This window comes from Daphnia pulex, chromosome 9 (genome assembly GCF_021134715.1).
Source record: "Daphnia pulex isolate KAP4 chromosome 9, ASM2113471v1".
Classification (NCBI taxonomy): Eukaryota; Metazoa; Arthropoda; class Branchiopoda; order Diplostraca; family Daphniidae; genus Daphnia; species Daphnia pulex.
In genome coordinates, this window is record NC_060025.1 from 2,790,706 (window position 1) to 2,808,738 (window position 18,033).

The window sequence follows — 18,033 nt, forward strand, 5'->3', positions numbered from 1 at the left end:
ATTCGAGAGAAGCATTGATTTTAAAGTTATTTAAAAAAGGATTCAAAAGTACTTTAAGCTTAAGAATTTTAAGGGTTTCCAGAAAATCAAGTATTTCATTATGGGAATATTTGCAAGCCGAAATGGTGTTGTCACTGAGGACGTGACAGATCAGTCTTCAAACATAAATCCATTAATGTATCGTTATCCTCCTAAACAAGGAAATTATTTTTCGAATTATTTCATCATGGGAGGTGAGAGGTTTGATGTGCAACAGCCAGAAGCTTATCTGTTTGGGGACAACTCAGATCTCAATTTCCTTGGGAATCGGCCTGTTCCTGTATGTTACCTATTTCACTTTTACATATTCATCTTAAGATATATTCAACATTAATATTTGTTTCTTTTAGTTTCCATATTCAGCACCACAAACCAATGAACCAACAAAGACCCTTAGAGCCCTGGTGAATGTAAGGAAAGAATCTGTACGTTTTTTACGCACAGCACCTGCCTCAGATAGGGGAGAGGAACCGTCTTACACTGTGGAATTTGTGTTCGATTCAGATGTTTCTTGTTCAGTTACCATATACTTTGGCTGTGCAGAGGAAGTCTTGGCACGAGGAGTTCGGTAATTTAGCTTCCATAAAATCTTGTATCAATATTTAAATATATATTTTTTCCCTTTTCAGTTATGTATCTAGAAGTGGCTCTCCACCAGAAACATTCCATTATAAACCTGGGGCAGGACAAGTTTTTAGTCAGCCTACAGTAACCTGGAGCCCATGTAATATCCAGCAACCTCAAATTCAAGTCCAAACAAGTATTAACACATCTGGCCAGTGGACAACACGGATAGCAGATAATTCTCCAGGAACAGAGGGAGACATAATCCCTGTAGTCATAGTGTGTGAAGCTGAAGAAGGGGATGGTATGTCTAAAAATATTCCATTATATTTCCACATAACTTGAAATTAAAATTATGACTTGTTTATTTCCAGATCCCAAACAACATCAAGCTACTTATTGTCTTATAGAACACTCCTCAGATGCATCATATGTGCTTAAAGCTTTAAAACAGAAGCTGTATGTAGATAATTTAGCTTATCTACTTCAGGACATTTATGGAATAGAAAACAAACTTGTACACCACAGGGTAACAAATGTTCTAACTTATGTTTCAGGCAATTTAATTACTTAAATTTTACATAGGAATCGGAAGAGCCAGAAGCTGAGGCTGATGAAGATGATACTGGGTCAGTATTGGAAGACTGCGATCCAGAAGACGACGATGAAGGTGGTGGGGAATGCGTTATTTGCATGTCCGAGCCGCGAGATACCCTCATTCTACCTTGTCGACACCTGTGCCTGTGTCAACTATGCGCCGACAGTCTGAGGTATCAAGCCAATAACTGCCCTATTTGCCGGGCCCCATTTCGTGCACTCTTGCAAATTAGAGCCTTGCGCAAGGTTCAGGGACCACCCACGGAAGTAAACAGCCTTTGTAATGTCGCAAAAAGAAAATCTAATTTAAATGTTTTTGTTTTGTAGTATACTCATCTTGATGACTGTGTTCCAATGGGCTATGAGGCCATTTCATTGCTGGAAGCTCTAAATGGTCTAACAGTCGCTCCCAGACGTCCCCGGCCTCGTCGTCCTCATAATACTACCGTAATACCTGTTGAAGCTACCAGTACTACTAACGCGCTTCCCGAGGAAACCGTGATCAACGTTAATGAAGACAGCATTGGACCCATTTCTTCCACACTTTTGGAAGAAATTGAAAACGATACACTCAACGAAGAATCCACTTCAGAATCTTTTGTCGAAGCAGTTAACACATTGTAAGATCATTTTATCTGTTTTACCACAATTAAATTAATTCTGAAACTTATAGTGGAAGCCGTATGGGATGGAATCGTATGCAAAATGGTCGTCGATCGCTTGGGGCCGTTCCAGCTGAAAGTCCAGTAAGCGTCGTTTCCGCGGGTCAGGGTCAACTTCGTCGAACTCGCAGTGCTCATACTCGTCGACCACTCACGTGTGTTACTACACCAATAATATTTTAACTCGAAATGTTTACCTATCTTAATTTGTTTTCATAGAACTCCAAATGCCTCTCTGTTGGGACCTCGTGGTGCAACTTCGCCTAGTTTGCGTTCCAGCGGCGACAGCTGCAGTTCGGCTGATTCCACTAGAAGATTAGTTAAGCCAACCCCTTTAGCTAATCTCCCTCAAGGATTCGATTAGGAGTTGTGAGCGTCAAAGTTGCATTCGTTTTGATCGCGGTAGCACAAAAGAGCAAAGAATTAGTTGGTAAGATACTTAAAATTGAAGACAAGTGATATCCACATGACGAAAGGCAGAATCGACTTTGTTATTTTGAGCACCAACTTCGAAGTGGGTGTGGGCCTGACTTAATTATTTATCTTATTTTTCCTTGTTTAGTAAACTGATGAGGGAATCAATGTGTAGGGAACCATTATTATGATTAATTTATCTTTGAATTTATCCATCTCGCTTTCGCATCATTTATTATGTCCGGCAGCAGAGGATATTTTACATCCTACTACATGTCTTTTAATCGGGCTTGTTAATATTTTGTTCTAATTTCCCCTATCTTGTATCGAATCTCAAAATTTGATTTTGTATTCTTCTTACCTTTTAACCTATCATTTCATCACACATTTGTTACATCAGTGAAGTATTATATTTACGTCTTATATTGGCAATAAAAAAAAGAATCGTCAGAATCATTCTCTCTTCGTTTATGCAGGAAAACATTTATTTCGCTTCGAAAACCTGGTTTCTGATTCTGTGATTCAGTGATTTGAAATTATAAATTCCAAACCAAATATCCCGCCATTTTATTTATCGACTTGGCAACGTTGTTATATCCAGCTTAGAAAAAAGTGGTCTGCCGTCTGCGAATTAAAAAATTTCGGAAATAACGTATATTTTTTACATTAGTTTTGTTTTCTATGCGTGAATGTCTTAGAGAATACAGGAACATTTTGTTAATTCTTTTTGCATTACAATTTCTATTTAATTTATTATTGCCTATTTTTAAAATAAAACAAGCATTAAAATCTAAATAAACTTGCACAACTTTAGCCTATGACGATTTGAAATCTAGTGGTGCCCCCTGGTGGCATCCACAGCGGATCCCGCATTTTAGCCCCCCATGGGCAGACGATGACGATGACGATGACGAATTATGGCGACCCAAATAAGTGAGCAAGTCTGCAAAAGTGACGTAGACGTTTTATTTTAGCCGACCGATTAAAAGACTAACTTTATCCGTCATGTAATATAAAATTTCAACAAGCAATGAACAATCCAAGTTTCGTCTCAGTGCGGCTGCAATGGCGTCTATACTTTTTTAACCTCATTCAGTTTGGTGTGCGTATGGTATGGCTCAAACTTTCCAGACCATGATGGCCAACACATTCTTCTCGAAAATCTCTTCTCTGTTAAAGATAATTAGTTCACCTCCCATCAAATTGAAAGATTGGTTAACTGTGTCAAATGAAAGATCAAATTAAGAAACCAGATGTCAACTCTTCAGTGTTCTTCAGCCTTTGTGTTTCGTCAGGTATCAGTCATAGTCTGCTTTAGTTACAATTACTTTCACCCCCCAAGGAATCTGACAAGAATTGTATCCTTTTCTAAAATGGCATTATTGTAAGCAATAGGTAATTTTATGGGTTAAACTACAACTGCTAAAATTTTAAACATTTAAGTGCTACACAGTTCAACAGTCAAGTTTTGTTAGATTTCTGTGCTTTTCCCTCATTTCTTGAATTGAATCTTATCAAATGTGTTTATTTTGTATGGAATGTAGGCTAGACGGTGACTGAAGAACTGTTATAGGCACTTGCCGTGAAGAAATACAGATTGGAAGAAACCTCCACCACCAAGAGCACATTTTGTAGGTATAACATCTCTCTCTCGTAACCTAAAACTTGGGTTTGGAATTCTTTATTTAATTTGTTTTTGTTATTTCCATCGCACCCGAGTCCGTGACTGACTCTTTTGTCTTGTTGCTGTTCCTTTTTTTATTTTATTTTGAAATTGTTTTTGTTCCTCGACTTACCTTGAGCCAACCCAAAAAGCTGGTAAACTCGCTGCTCTGTGAAAGAGGATCATTTGTTGGAGGAGTTGTGCGGGGATTTTTATTTGATATTGAGAGAAAGTTAACGTTGATGCTTTTGTAGCGGCAGGAATAATGGGCTCGCAAGTCCAAGTTTCGTGTCATCATGTATGTAGTTTGATGTATAATGGGGGAGATAGAGCACTAGTGGCAGGTTACTGCTTACTACCAGTTGTGTAATGCCAGGGCAGAAGGGACTACTAGTAGTAGTGTGTACCCCCTCCTCTTCTTCTTTCCTCAGAGTTGCCCGTAATGAACATGTTCATGACTCTAGGCAGTCGACATAATCGTTTCATGTCAGGCTGTTAGGGGGGCTGTTACTGATACAAACGCCCCGGCCCCTGCTCCCGTGTGTTCCTCTTCTTTTTATGCTGCTGGTAACAGTGGTGCACCGACCGGAGTAACTACGACGACTGCTACTACTACTACTACTACTACTCTTTGCTAGTACCGAATAGGGCAATATACTTAATGGTGGATATCGGTTGATTGTTACACGACTCTATACCAGCATTTTTTTCTTTTCTTTTTCGCTTTCCTGGCAGGCCCGTTAAATTGATATTTATTTTCCCATTGTTGTTGTTGTTGCTGCTGCTTCTGTTGTTCTGCCGCAAATGTGGCGCACACACATTCATGCGCTTGTTTATTTTTACATGCAGTTTTTTCTCTTTGTTTTTCCCTCCCGTTCGTGCGCACCATTAGTTTGCAACTGCTATTGTGTGACTCTAACGGCCTCTATAACATTTTCCTCTTTTTTTATTTAATTATTTTATTTTTTTCAAGTGAGAAAAAGGGACGCCCCAAATCGCTCGTTATCGTCCCTCTCTTTTGTTTTGTTTTTATTATTTTTATTTTCCTTGTTTGTTGCGTCACTTGATATCTATAACCCAAACTTGGTTGTGTTAGGTGTTAGGTTCTCTCTCTTTTTTCCTACGGGTTAAAATGTTGATCCGCCGGTCACGTCTGTTTAGATGGCGATAGATTGGCTCTCGACGCATCGTTTGTCTTCATCTTCCCGGATTTTCTTTTTTTTCTATTTGGAAGAAAAACAAGAAAGTTTTTGGGTGGTTTATTTTTCCCCCTCTCGTTGTTGATGTTGTTTGGAGAGTCGAACCGAAGTAAATTTCAACAGGTTTTTTTTTTGTTTTGTTATATGACGGTGACGAATAGGCGGCAGAGAATAGGCTAATAACTAAGATTAACTCTTAGATGTTGTGCCTGCTTTTGCTTTGCCTTTTTTTTTTCTTGTTTGCTGATTCATATTTTTTGTTTGTGTGTTGGGGGGTTTTCTGGCTTGCCACACCCACAAAAACCGATAAGAAATATGTTGAAAAACGGCCGCGGCTGCTGCCCGCAGTCTGTGTGTTGGGAGGGTAGAAAGTGAGGCGGACGGATTGATCCCGGCATATAAATCACGGGTGATGGCGGGATCTTTTTTTCTTTTATGTATTTCTCGGCCTCCTTTTTTCTTTCTCTCTCTCTCTCTCTTATTTTTCATGTCGTTGAACTAAGCTAGTTAATACCTCTACCTCCCTCCTTCTGCCTCCTACACCCTCCTACCACCACCACCATTGCCTTGCATCCGCCGCCGACTTTTTTTCCTTCTTTTCCCGGCGACTTTTATTACATCAAAAGTCTCGCCAATATCTGTCTGTCTCTACATAGGGAAAAGAGTATCGATATAAACATAAATATGAAAGGCAATCCAATTTGTTTCGCCACCGGCAAGTTCGTGGATCTTTCTCGTCGTTGCTTTTTTGCCTTTGAACTTTTTTCTTTTTCTTCTCCTTTTTCTCCTTGCCATCGCTCCTCCTAGCCAGGAGCAAAAAAGGTGCGCCAGAGAGAGAGAGAGAGGGGAACGTTCACTTGTATTTCATCCCGCGGGACTGGCAAAGGGAAAGAAGAAAAAAAGAGGAGGAAGAAGAGGCACAACACACACACACACAAGAATATATGGCGTCTCTGGTGGCTGGGAAAAAGAACCGGACCAGACCGAACCGAAAGTGAAAATTTACTCAACTTTTATTTTTTACCTTTTTTATTTTTTATTTTTTACTTTTACTTTTACTTCCTATTTTTTTTTTTTTTTTCGGGAGGTTATACACTATTGTTATTCGCCAACTGGGGAAAGACCACCAAGACTTTTTCCTGTGGGTGGTGATGGTGGGTGTTTTTTTTTTCTCTCCTTTTAACCTCATGCGGGGAGAGTATCAAGTCTTCACAACCGACTCTTGTCTGATGGCCGTCAGTTTTTTTAGTCGGGTTTTGATGATGATGATGATCATCATTTTCTTCTTCGTTATGTCTTGTGTGTGTGTTTTACCCGTAAAGAGAGAGGGTGGGTGGGATGGTGCACTCCACCTTATTGGAGGTTGATTCGAGCCGACGGCTCCGCCAAGATTACCCCAGAGATTCCGCTTTTGCCTAGATGTTGAGGAGGGCCAGGAGCTCTCTTATCATCTCTCTCTTTATTTCTCTCTAATGTCCAGATTTTCCAAATAGAAAATGGCCACATTCGTATAAATATCTCCTCCTCCCACCCCTACCGTCTGTTCAATGCGCCATCAAAAGCATCCGCAGATGATGATGCAATGGACCGTGTTTTCTTCATTACTCCCCCGGAAAGATGTGTGGTGTAGGATTATACGACTGCGGTCAACAGAAAATGTGCGTCCGTTTTTATATTTTTTTTCCCCTTGGAAAATGAAATAGACGCGATCCTTGGAAGGAACAAAAATGGCGATGGAAGGAGAAAAAAAAGAAAAGTCGTTGGCAGCGGAATATTGGAGCGGAAAGGAGCTGAGCTGCTCACATCTGAAGTGTTGCGAATCCAAACTGTGTGTGTGTGTCTGTGTGTGTGTATGGGCTATCATCTGGCATCAAAGGGCAATTTGAACTTGACGACCCACAGGCGTTGTGAGGGGTAATGAACCAAAGGGCCTCTCTCTCCCTTTTGCGTGCCACACAATATCAAATGATCACTGTCTGTGTGTGTGTGTGTGTGTGCAGACGGACTCGTTCCCCGGGTTAGGAGCCACCTAGCACACCCTAGATCCTAGCCCTGGGTGTCTGGATGCTTTGATTTCATTTTTTTTTTAAGTTTGGCAGCCATTGCGTGAGCTGCAAGGAAGGAAGGAAGAGACCAGCGGTAGAATCTAGAAAATGTTTAATTACATATGATAGGGTCGGCGGTCTATATTCACATCTCCTAAAAACGCGGACCCTGGCTCCTTGTATTTTTTCATTTCGTTTCTTTTCTTTTCTAGTCGGCTCTCATTATCCAACCATGTTGATGCGTGTGTGTGTGTGCCGGGCGCTCTTCCGGGGGGGGGGGGCAGCACCCTCTGTCTGATACCTGAAAGCGTCGTCTCGCATGCCGGACGCCCAACTCCGCTTTTTTATTTTGTGTTTTATTACATTCCGTCTTCTAAGTTTCTCCGCCATCCTTCACTTTTGTATGTGCATTGCCTTTTGCATGCATGTGCCGGATCTTTTTTTTTTATGCTATCCCGACGGCCACGGACAACCACCCACACTGCTGTACTCTACGGCTGGGCTATTTGACAGGCTATATATTTCCTTATTCCGGAATGGTTAGACGTGGTAGTCATCATCTATTTTGACCGGATCTTTTTTTTTATGCTATCTCGACGGCAGTGGCGGAAGTTTCTTTGTCCGTCTGCGTTTGACCGAGTCGGTGGCGGCGGGTCTTCCGGTCGACTACATTTCCATCCATCTCTTTTTCTTCTTCTTTTTCTTCTTCGTCTTTCGGTCTGTTTTCTACATTTTTTATAGCCGCGCTACCGCTTGTTTGCCGATTCTATTTCTATTTATGCCAATAGCGTTTCCCAAACAAAAGATGAACGTCGTTCTTTCTTTTTGGTATTCTTATATCTACGCCGAAAGAGTATTAGAGAGTAGTAGTTGTTCCGCCACTTTTGTTTCGGATGTCAAACGTGTCTCCCCCCTTCCTTTTTTTTGTGTCTGCCCGTCTCTCCTGCGAAGGGGTGGGGAAAAGGAGAGGAGGATAGAAATTACAGTATCTCCTTTTCTATTCCCTTTTTTTTATTTTCTTTTTTCCTCTTTTTTACTTGAATGTCTATGAAAGATGATTGAAGAGATGAAAGTAACGCGTGGAAGCGTTTGAATAGGATCGACTTTGGGTCGGTCGGTCCATCCGCGTTGTGTAGATCTGAGAGAAGGGTGGGGGTTTGGGGGAGAGGAGGAGGAAGAAAAAAGGAGGACGGCCCGGCTGGCCCTGTCGAGTCCCGTGATTGTTATTGACTTGTGTGTGTGTGTGTGTGTTCGAATTCAATTTCGTTTCAGAGACGAAATGACATTGACGGGCGCCACCTCTTCCTTATCCCTCGCTACCACCATCGATGGGTCTCTCTCCTTTTCTCTCACTCTCTCTGCCTTGGGCCTATTGGGTTGTTGCTGTTGTTGTTGTCATAACACCCGCCCGACCGTGTCTACTGTACCGAAAAAAACTCTACGGACGACGGCGGCGGCGGCGGCGGCCCTGCAGAAAAGTTGACAGTCTTTGCGAGAGGCCAAAATGGGCTTTAAAAAAAAATTTGAGCAGCAAATGCCAAAACAAGAGAAAATAGATAGAAAAAAAAGGGAGATACTAAGAGATTTTGGGGCGGTTGATTGGACGAATAGGTAGTAAGCGTGGCTAGCAAGCCAAAGTGGAATGTATGTCGCCTTTCCCTCCAGAATAAAAATCTAATCAAATCAATTGTTATTGTGTGTTGCTAGGCCGGGGTGGAAAGAGATGAAATCCTCCCCCCTCCCAAAAAAAAATTTATTTTTAACTCTATCTCTAATTCTCTATTTTTAACTAACTCTTTCTCTCTTTTAACTTTTTACTCTTCTCTCTGCTCTTCCAGCCATAGAATGACGGGAAGGAAAGATGGATCAATATGGATCAATATGGAGGTAATGAATCCAACGGATGAGGCCACAGACGACGGCGATGGCGATATCGAAACCGCAGCCGCAACCCTCGTAACAGCCGCAACTCGTCCTATCCAACCCCAGCGTCCTCCCCCCCCCCCCCGCAAAAGTACTGGGTCAGTCGTGTTGTGTAAGTTTTATTTATTCGTTATTTTGATTGATTAATTTATTTTATTTTATTTTTTTCATTCCGGTGAACCAGAGACTTTTTCCTCCCACATCGATTGACGAGAGCGGCCGCCCCTGCCGCCCCTGCCGCACTGCCCTCCTAACGTCCCGGCCGCCACTACCGTCCCGGCCGCGCCCTGGGTTCGTCGTGTTGTGTAAGTTTTATTTATTCGTTTTTTGATTGATTAATCTATTTTTTTAATTTTTTCATTCCGGTGAACCAGAAATTTCTTCGTCCCGGCCGCCCCTGCCGTCGATGCCCCTCTGCCCCGCCGCTCGCGGAGACGCAACCGCCGTCGTCGGTCCAGACAAAGCAGCCGCCGCGTCGCTGCGGCCCCTGCTGATGTCGCTGCGGCCCCTGCTTCAGTAAGTCATTCCTCGCCCGTCAATGTCGATTTCTTTCGTGTGCATTATTTTTATTCGTATTCGTTATTCGTCGAATAAATGAAGGTTATTCGTTATTCGAGCTACGTTCGAATCACGAAAAACCTTATTCGACAGAACACTGAATTTTATTAATATTTTTTTTTTATTTCAACAGGTTAATACTAACGTGAACCAGCTGGCCTCAGCTGGCCTACTAACAGAGTTTTCTTCACTTATCGTCGTCATACTGGCCTTTAATTTCGCCCTTACAAACATGGGTTTGGGTATAAATGTATGTTTGCTGGTTTCCTTAGTGTTCAAAATAATTAACACGTGCTGGTGTTTAGCGGTGAACTCAGACAAGAAAGAGAACAGGGGGAATTTTAAGTGTCAATGTCTTATGTCCCAAATACTGTCTGGTCTGGTGATGTGTTTCACCATTGGCGTGGCAAAATTGACGAATGACGGTCTTTTTTTCAAAAACGCCACTCAAGGGGGGGGGGGGAATTGATGTTTTCTTTTTGGCGGTGGTGATCTAATGATTCCCGAAAAATGATTTTGTATTTTTTCTCTTTGTTTTTTTTCTTATGACCATATTAACCTAGCATTCGTTCGTTTCCACCAACCAACACTCTGCTCCGGAATACTCTGCCTCTCCTTCCTATGTAACCCCGGGCACCCTTTTGCCTTTATTACGAATTCGTGTTCTTACGCCGCCTCAAGATCTTTTAATGGAAAACACTGGACGCGCTGACGTTTATTGTGTGTTGGGCACAGGAGATTGTCAGGCCACAGAAATGTACCACTACGCGGATGCAACACCTGATTTTTATTCCAACAGTTACTGTTCCGATTCGTTCGCTAGTATTGAATAAAACAAAAATTTATGGTAATTTCCAATCTCGTTATTGACGCTTCTAAGTTTAAGTTTATTCGAATAGCGTGGTTCCACTACCTTTGGGCAGCATCGAGTTGGGTAGTTGGGTAATATCGTTTATCGGTTTCAACATGTAAATTCTAAATTTTTCTACGGGATTCTGTACAGTCTAATGAATGTAATCCAATTTAATTTATTTTAGTCTAATTTGGTTTCTGATGACCCAATAAGGGTCCCTAAACGTGCCCCCTCCCCAAAAGGTTTTTACAAGGATTGTCCTGACGCCAGCTTGGACATCTAGAATTAGAGGGGTCTTGGCGTCTGGCCTCTGTCAATCCACTTTATGAAGGCAGAAGGTTAAATTAAATTTTCTAGTCCTATCTGTAAAGGCAGAACGCCAAAAGCTTGACGATACTTCATTTCTCCCCACAGAGACTGAAAGAAAAAAAGTACCTCCAGTTCGTGTGTGGTTTGAATTTGAAGAGGCTAATACCACCACTGAAGAAGAATTGGAGTACGACAAGGATGCTAATCACTGGAAAGTTAATTTTTTAGGTCAAAGACAACCGTTTGGTATTACATTGTTTATGGATTGTGGGACCAAGGAAATGGACGAGAAAATAATCATTAACGGACTAGAGGGAATGTTTGTCACCCAAACTCTTTGTGACGTCCATTTCCAGTTTAAAGACGGACAATCTGTTGGTGCCCACATCGTAATCCTTTCGGCCGGAAGTCCCGTTTTTTTAGCCATGTTCCAGTCAGGGCTTTTAGAATCAAAATCCCGAATAGTGGACATCGACGACATTGAATTTGATGTGTTCCGGCAACTGCTCATCTATTTGTATACAGGAATGGCTCCCAAAGTGACAGAGGAATCCATCACTCAGTTGCTCTCGTGGCGTCTGATAAATACGGCGTGGAAGCTCTCAAGAATAAATGCGTTAATGTTTTGAAGACTCAACTGAAAATCAGCAACGCGATCTCAATTTTGGTTTGGGCTCACTTCCATTCCATTCCAAAGCTCTTAAAAAAAGCTATGTAATTTGTGTTGATAAATTGCAGTAAGCTCTCCCGTCAGCCCGAATGGATGGAATTGATGAAGAACTATCCGGAACTATGTCTCGACATCACCCAACGCATCAGCGATCTTACATGAACTGTTATTTTTGTTTTTTATTTTCGTATTATTTTTCCACTACCATTAGAAGTGTCATTCCAATGATAAATGTGAACTCTTAAATTTGGCTTTCCTAGATTCTGAATAATTTGTTTCGCCCATAGTATTGTTTGATGATAATCACATCCATGGTATTCAGTCCGAAAGTTGTTGGATATAACTAGGTGAATAGAAAGAAAGTCGATTTGTTTGGTGATAGTATTTTGGTGTATTTTGGTGACTTTACGATTTCATTTTGAAACTCCCTAAATCTGCATTAAACTATTGCTTATAAACAGAAGATACGTCACCATGAAACCCAAAAAATTTATGGCCTGACAGAAACCGAGTGTCGGAACTCAAAGGAAAGTACCACAGAAGACAGAATGCGATCGGCAAACGAGAAGACTACAACTACATTCATTTCATTGTATCTTAACGACTTAACGTTAACTATAAACATTTATGAATATTATTGATAGGTTGCCTTTACAATAGTCGGTTTCTGGAAATTATTGTTTGATCATAGCCTGCCTGGTTAAGTTATTGTAAAATATCTTGTACATTTTTTGGTATTCGAATTTTAAAATGTTCGCCAGTACTTCTTCATAGGCCACCTAGTGTTGGAATTATGTACTTGTTTATCTTGTCAAGTTCTAATCCGCTGTCTGCTTTGTTCCTCGTGTTCTGCTGTTCTGCTAATGCACTTGGTTTTCCTTCACGAATAAAAATTCAGGTTGAGTCTATTGCCACGACTTTCCGTCTGCTTTTTCGTTACGCGACGGACCACACAGTCTATTGCCACGAAATAGTTTTCTTGTCAATAAACAACAGATTATCTATTGCCACGAAAGCCTAGCGTCCCTCTCTTTTCTTGGCAATTGTTTTAGTTTTGTCTTTTGCTACGACATACTCTGACATCTTTCGTTACGTTTAATAAACGCTTGTCTATTGCCACGAAATTTTTTAAAATTCATTTTTTCGATATTTTCTAATAACGTGCTTACCTAAGTTATTATTAGCATTATTATATCCTTCATTAAAGCCTAGCATTATTGGTATATTATATTTGTCTAGAATTTGACGTTTAACTGATTTCACACTAAATTAAACACGGCTTTTTTTCTGATGAAAAACGTTCTACTCTTATCAATGTGTGCGTGCGTGAAACTAAAAAATACATAGGGGTTTTACTGATTGAAATGGTAAACATCATTACTCATAATACAGCTGTACTGAAGACTTCAGCCAGCTTAAGTAAAGCAGAATTAATCAGTATAGGATATAATATAATAATAATAATGTAATACATATTTAACGTGCACTTTTACAAATAATATGGACAAAGGCACGGGATATGGGATATGGGATATGGGTACTTCTCAAAGAGATCATCTTTAATCTATTTTCTTTTAACTATGCTAAAATGTTATGTGACGGGCTGACGGCCTTGAGCAGCCAGTTCGATGACAGGATCAGAAAATCACGCGTATTATGTGGACGGCCCCATAATCAATCAAAAACGCAATCGATTTTAATCGGATATTTTTGAAAATAGATTCAAAATGACGAGCAAACTCGGCGGATTGAAATGATGTAACTTGATTAGCAATCCGACGTCTGTAACGTGACCTAACAGTTCGTTGAAAAATTTTCAAGGTTACACGCACAGACGACCTGTTCTGAAACACCGGAAAATATGGCTGGAGGCGCTTTTTTCCTACCCCTCCCCTCGTGCTGTGCTACCCCTGTGCCCTTTTAACCTTGTGTTAAGTGCGTGGACCTTCAGTCACATCGCTCTTGTCCTTGGAGAAGCGTCTCTCTCTCTCGCTCTCTACATTCTTCGATTACCCGTCTTTCGTGATAATCACAATCAAGGTAAGACCCATTTTCTATCAAAATTGATTTTGTTGGTGTGTCGGGTTGTTTAGAGAACCCATATTGAATCGGAACATGTAATCCATCAGCTGGGGCTTTTTTTAAAATGTGAGTTTTAAATTTTATTTTTCTCTTGTAGAGTAGTGACACAAGTGTGTGTGTGTTTGTCGTGTCAGTCCTTTTATTTGCTTTTCTGGTTTTGTTCTTTTTCTTATTTTTGGGTCTTGTGGTTTTTTTGTTTTGTTTTTTTACGAGACGGAAAGGAAAAAAATAAAAATAAATGTTGTTGACAGACCCAGATGCAACTTCTGTGGCCAATTTTAGCAAAAATGTATTAATTTAATTGCCCAGAACACGCTGCCTGGAAGCTGAAGTCTAGAAATATGTCCGAAGAAGAGTCTCGCCCTTCTAGGTAAAAAATCAAATTTCGCCTTCGCTTTTAATTAACTTTCGTTAAAATTAATTTTCGTGTGGGACCTGAGCCCGGAAATCGAGACGCACACGCTCCGCGATGCCTTCGCTGCTTTTGGAGAGATATCGTAAGTCCGACTACCCACAAAATTGTTTTTTTAATTTGAAATCAAATGTAAATTTTTTCTTTTGGTTGGGTGGTGGGGTTGGGGGATTGACAACCAAATAATTTTAATGGGGCCCAGCTTGGCCCGGCCCTTAATAATTTAATTTTTTTTTTTAACAGACTTTCAATTGCCACGTGAACCAGCTGGCCTCAGCGGATCTGACGGACGGTTTTACCTCTATGATCTTTATCATCCTGGCGTTCAATTTTTAACTTACCAGCATGGGGATGGCGATTAACGTGAGCCTCCTTGTTGCCACGATTTTTAAGATTTTAAATGCGTGCTGGGTCCTTGCAGTCAACTCGGACAAGAAGGAAAATAGGGGAATGCTCAAATGGCAGTGCCTGTCTTCGCCAATCATCGCAGGGTTGGTCATAGTCTTCAGTGGTGGGCTGGCAAAATTATCCACTGATGGGGGGTTTTTCAAAAACGCAATTGAGGACAGATAATTTGTTTCTTTTGTATGCGGCGGTGGAATAGAACGCCTAGTATCCAGTTTTTCTTTCTTTGATTATTCCTGACTGCTGGTGTACTAATGATTGGTAGTACTATCAGAAATCGGAGAAAAATCGTCGAGAAAAGGATTACTTGATAAATCGTTCTATCACAGTGCAAAATAATGACAAAAAGCAATTATTTTGATTAAATATATAAATAATGTAAATATATATTTAAACTTTCATTACTTGTTTTCAAAATGATTAATTAAAATGAGTAAATATTGTTATTCTACTTCAAAATGCAAAGGACATCAACACTTTCAATGTGTTCTTGAACAATAAAAAGATCTACACATAACTAAAAGAAAATGTTGGAGTGATGTGTACTGCAGTTTAACCCATAATAAAATTACCTATTGCTTACAATGATGCCATTTTAGAAAAGGATACAATTCCTGCCAGATTCCTTGGGGGGGGTGAAAGTATTGTAACTAAAGCAGACTTTGACTACTACCTGACGAAACACAATAAAGGCTGAAGAACACTGAAGAGTTGACCCCTGGTTTCTTAATTACATAACATAACTTTGACAATTATTTTTTTTATATTTTTGTTATATACTTTTTAGAAGTCTTCTTCTTTAATATTACATTGTAGCTATGTTCAATACTAATAATGTAAAAGATATAGCAAAACTAAAAATGAATTTTGAACATTTTAAAAATGCAACTTCACCTTTTTCATCGATGATGTTTAAGTGACCGATCACAGCTATTTAATTACAAATCAGTTTGATCTGCACGAAATCCTTATGATTCGATTGGCATATGCCAAATTGCAGCAAATGAATGAAAACTTCGTTTACACCAAAGTAAATTATTTTAGGGTAGGTTTTTGTGAGCTTGTGGCGTATTTCTACATGAGTACATTGAAATATACTTGACAGTGATTGTATATTCTACTTATTGAATATGTAAAATTGCCATCGAGTACAAAAGATTGAAATCATGAGTACAGCAAAACCGATACTCACAGGTGCAACGGCAGGATGAATAACCTGCACGCGCTAATCTCGAGCTGCACGGGAAACTTTACCATAGACACGAGGGAAAGCCTTGTCACAATCATATTTCTTCCGCATTTGATTGTAAAGAGTGTGATCAAACATGGAATGGAATTCCTCTTCAGTCATGTAAGAATCGGCATAAAGCATCTGAAATCTGCCAAAGCAAAGAAACCAAATGTCAAAAGAAGAGTTTGTACATGGAAATAAAATGTTTAAAATATACCCTTTAACACTTCGAACAAAACTCTCCACTCGTCGGGTTGTCTCAACTGGATGGAAGTTACGCACTTTCGGTACTCCGTAAGTACCGATATCAACGTACAGCTCCTGCTTACCACTGGGGGAGCGAAGCATTCCAGGTGCCTTTGGAAGTTTAAAAGGGCAGAGCCATACAGGATAGATCTGACATGCATGAGATAAGAACACGCGGTTATAGGTATGAATATGTTGACAACAATGCAACAAAGTTCAGAGCATACCTTCACTTCCTTTTCAAAGCAAAGAAGAGCATCTTTCAAGGTAGACATGGGAACCAACATATCCTGAATGAAATGGTTATTTTCGTAGAGTTCCTTGACAGTATCTCCTTGAGTCAATTTAAGTAGCGAGACTTTAGGTGGCACCATCCACCCGAACAAATAGCGGAACACGGGATGATTTCCAAATGGAATAATATCCTGACAACCAAAAATTTCTATTAGCGAGTCCGTTAATCAGTCAAATAAATTAAAGACGTTTACCTGAATCTCCCAAAAGATGCTTCGTGAATGGCGGTGAAAATAATCACGTGTAGGAATATATTCGACTTGAGTTTCTTCAAGGCCCCAAAATGATTCAACGTGCTTGAAAAACCACGGCTTGTACCACCTGCTGATGACATTCAGCTGAATTTTATGAATAAAATCAAATTAATTACTTGAACTTCGTAATCTTTGAATAATTATTTTACGATAGGGTCGTTACCTTGCCCGGTTCGGCAGAGTTGACCATGTTTGCAGTCATAATAACGCCACGATTTAGGCTAAACATGAGCCCTTCTACAAACTGATTGTTTTCTTCTTTCAGCGTTTCTTCTTCAAAAACGCGGCAAGCTTCATCCAGGGAGCTCACCGATTTGTACTCCAATCGCACAAATCTGCATAGTAAACAACAGTTAATCCAAAAATTTCCACAAAGAAAGATGTAAACTACCAAACTCACTGCAACGAAGGAACAATTTCAATTTCGACGGCGGTCAGGAATCCCAGAGTTCCATACGACCAAGGAATCGCATAATACAGATCACTGTTTTCCTCCTAAAAGTAGGGAAAATGTTAAAAACATTAGGGAGAGAAATTTTAATTAGCTGCTTATTAATTATTCTGCCGTTACCTTGGAGCATTTAACGACAGAACCGTCGGCTACGACTAGTTCGAAAGACACGCAAATGTGCTGGAATAGGCCGTGTTTGTGCGACGACGTTTCTATGCCTGTTCCCATAATTAATCCTCCTGTAAAAACAAAAATAGAAAATTCAATTCACGAAGAATTATTTGTTTTATGTTTGCGTGATTGAATGACGTACCAACTGTTAAATCGTCCATTTCTGGTAGAATGGGAATCGTCCAACCGAGTGGATTTAAAGTTGCCGAGAGCTGTCCCATGGAAACCAAGGGCTCCACACGAACAGTCTGCAAAAATGCGCAATCAATTGATTATTAGACAAATAAAGTGGCGTAATAGTCTACCTAAATGTTTTATGTACTTTTCTTTCAGTGTCAATTTCCAAGACATCCATCAAATTGACTTTGACATTGAACAAAGTCTTTTTGTATTTGGGCTGCCTGAAACTGATAGTCTGCCATCCTGGACGAGCTGTGCACATGGGAGTGTTTCTACCTTGTTGATTCCATTCTCTTACCTGCAGGTAAAATGAAATTAGAACCCAGATTCAACATAAATTACAGAAAGAGAAATACCTGTTTCTGAACAAATTTAACACGCTCATCATGCTTCTTGGGAGCTGAATTCAGCTTGAAAATAATCCAGCTGCGTGCCAAGTGGTAAATGTCATAAACAAGGGAGAGGGGAAGCAGGAAAAAGCAAACAAAGACCCATCGGTAGTTAATCAGGATGTAAGCCAGCCAAGATTTGTCGGCAGGATTTTTGCTGGTTTGGGAATCTTGACCACCATGTCCATTTTCAGTTTTGCGACTCATCGTGGGAATTCCAAAACGGGACCGGCAATTGGGACGTGTGACTGAGAAGTGGACTTTTTAAGTCTCACCTCACCAATGTTTAAAGATGTCTAGACTATTGAATAGTCCTGAAAATCACTTCCCTATACGTCAGAGTTTCAAAGTCCAACATTGACAACTATACAAATGTCTTGAAGCATATCTCTGTAACTAAGGCGCCCCTTGGATACAGTTTT

The 18,033-nt window shown here is 40.3% G+C and overlaps 2 protein-coding genes and 2 long non-coding RNA genes across 4 annotated transcripts; 3 read left to right on the top strand and 1 right to left on the bottom strand.

Annotated features, from left to right (window-relative positions):
- The first annotated feature begins 39 nt into the window (after positions 1 to 39).
- On the top strand, positions 40 to 2,729 carry LOC124203090 (probable E3 ubiquitin-protein ligase MGRN1). Its single transcript, XM_046599674.1, has 8 exons — positions 40 to 319; positions 390 to 607; positions 669 to 907; positions 978 to 1,132; positions 1,189 to 1,467; positions 1,528 to 1,820; positions 1,874 to 2,017; positions 2,082 to 2,729. The coding sequence occupies exons 1-8, from the start codon at positions 101 to 103 to the stop codon at positions 2,224 to 2,226; spliced, it is 1,692 nt and encodes a 563-aa protein (XP_046455630.1). The 5' UTR covers positions 40 to 100; the 3' UTR covers positions 2,227 to 2,729.
- A 6,562-nt stretch (positions 2,730 to 9,291) lies between these two features.
- On the top strand, positions 9,292 to 10,515 carry LOC124203120. The gene is made up of 3 exons (XR_006878446.1): positions 9,292 to 9,411; positions 9,481 to 9,622; positions 9,798 to 10,515. It is a non-coding gene; the product is annotated as an uncharacterized LOC124203120 (long non-coding RNA).
- A 2,660-nt stretch (positions 10,516 to 13,175) lies between these two features.
- Positions 13,176 to 15,103, top strand: LOC124203118. The gene is made up of 2 exons (XR_006878444.1): positions 13,176 to 14,075; positions 14,234 to 15,103. It is a non-coding gene; the product is annotated as an uncharacterized LOC124203118 (long non-coding RNA).
- A 385-nt stretch (positions 15,104 to 15,488) lies between these two features.
- Positions 15,489 to 17,818, bottom strand: LOC124203091 (delta(24)-sterol reductase-like). Its single transcript, XM_046599675.1, has 10 exons — positions 17,579 to 17,818; positions 17,365 to 17,520; positions 17,185 to 17,290; positions 16,992 to 17,110; positions 16,821 to 16,915; positions 16,584 to 16,755; positions 16,361 to 16,504; positions 16,100 to 16,297; positions 15,844 to 16,022; positions 15,489 to 15,774 (listed from the first exon to the last, which is right to left on the bottom strand). Exons 1-10 carry the CDS (start codon positions 17,816 to 17,818, stop codon positions 15,621 to 15,623), a joined length of 1,563 nt encoding a protein of 520 aa, XP_046455631.1. The 3' UTR covers positions 15,489 to 15,620.
- Positions 17,819 to 18,033: the final 215 nt, after the last annotated feature.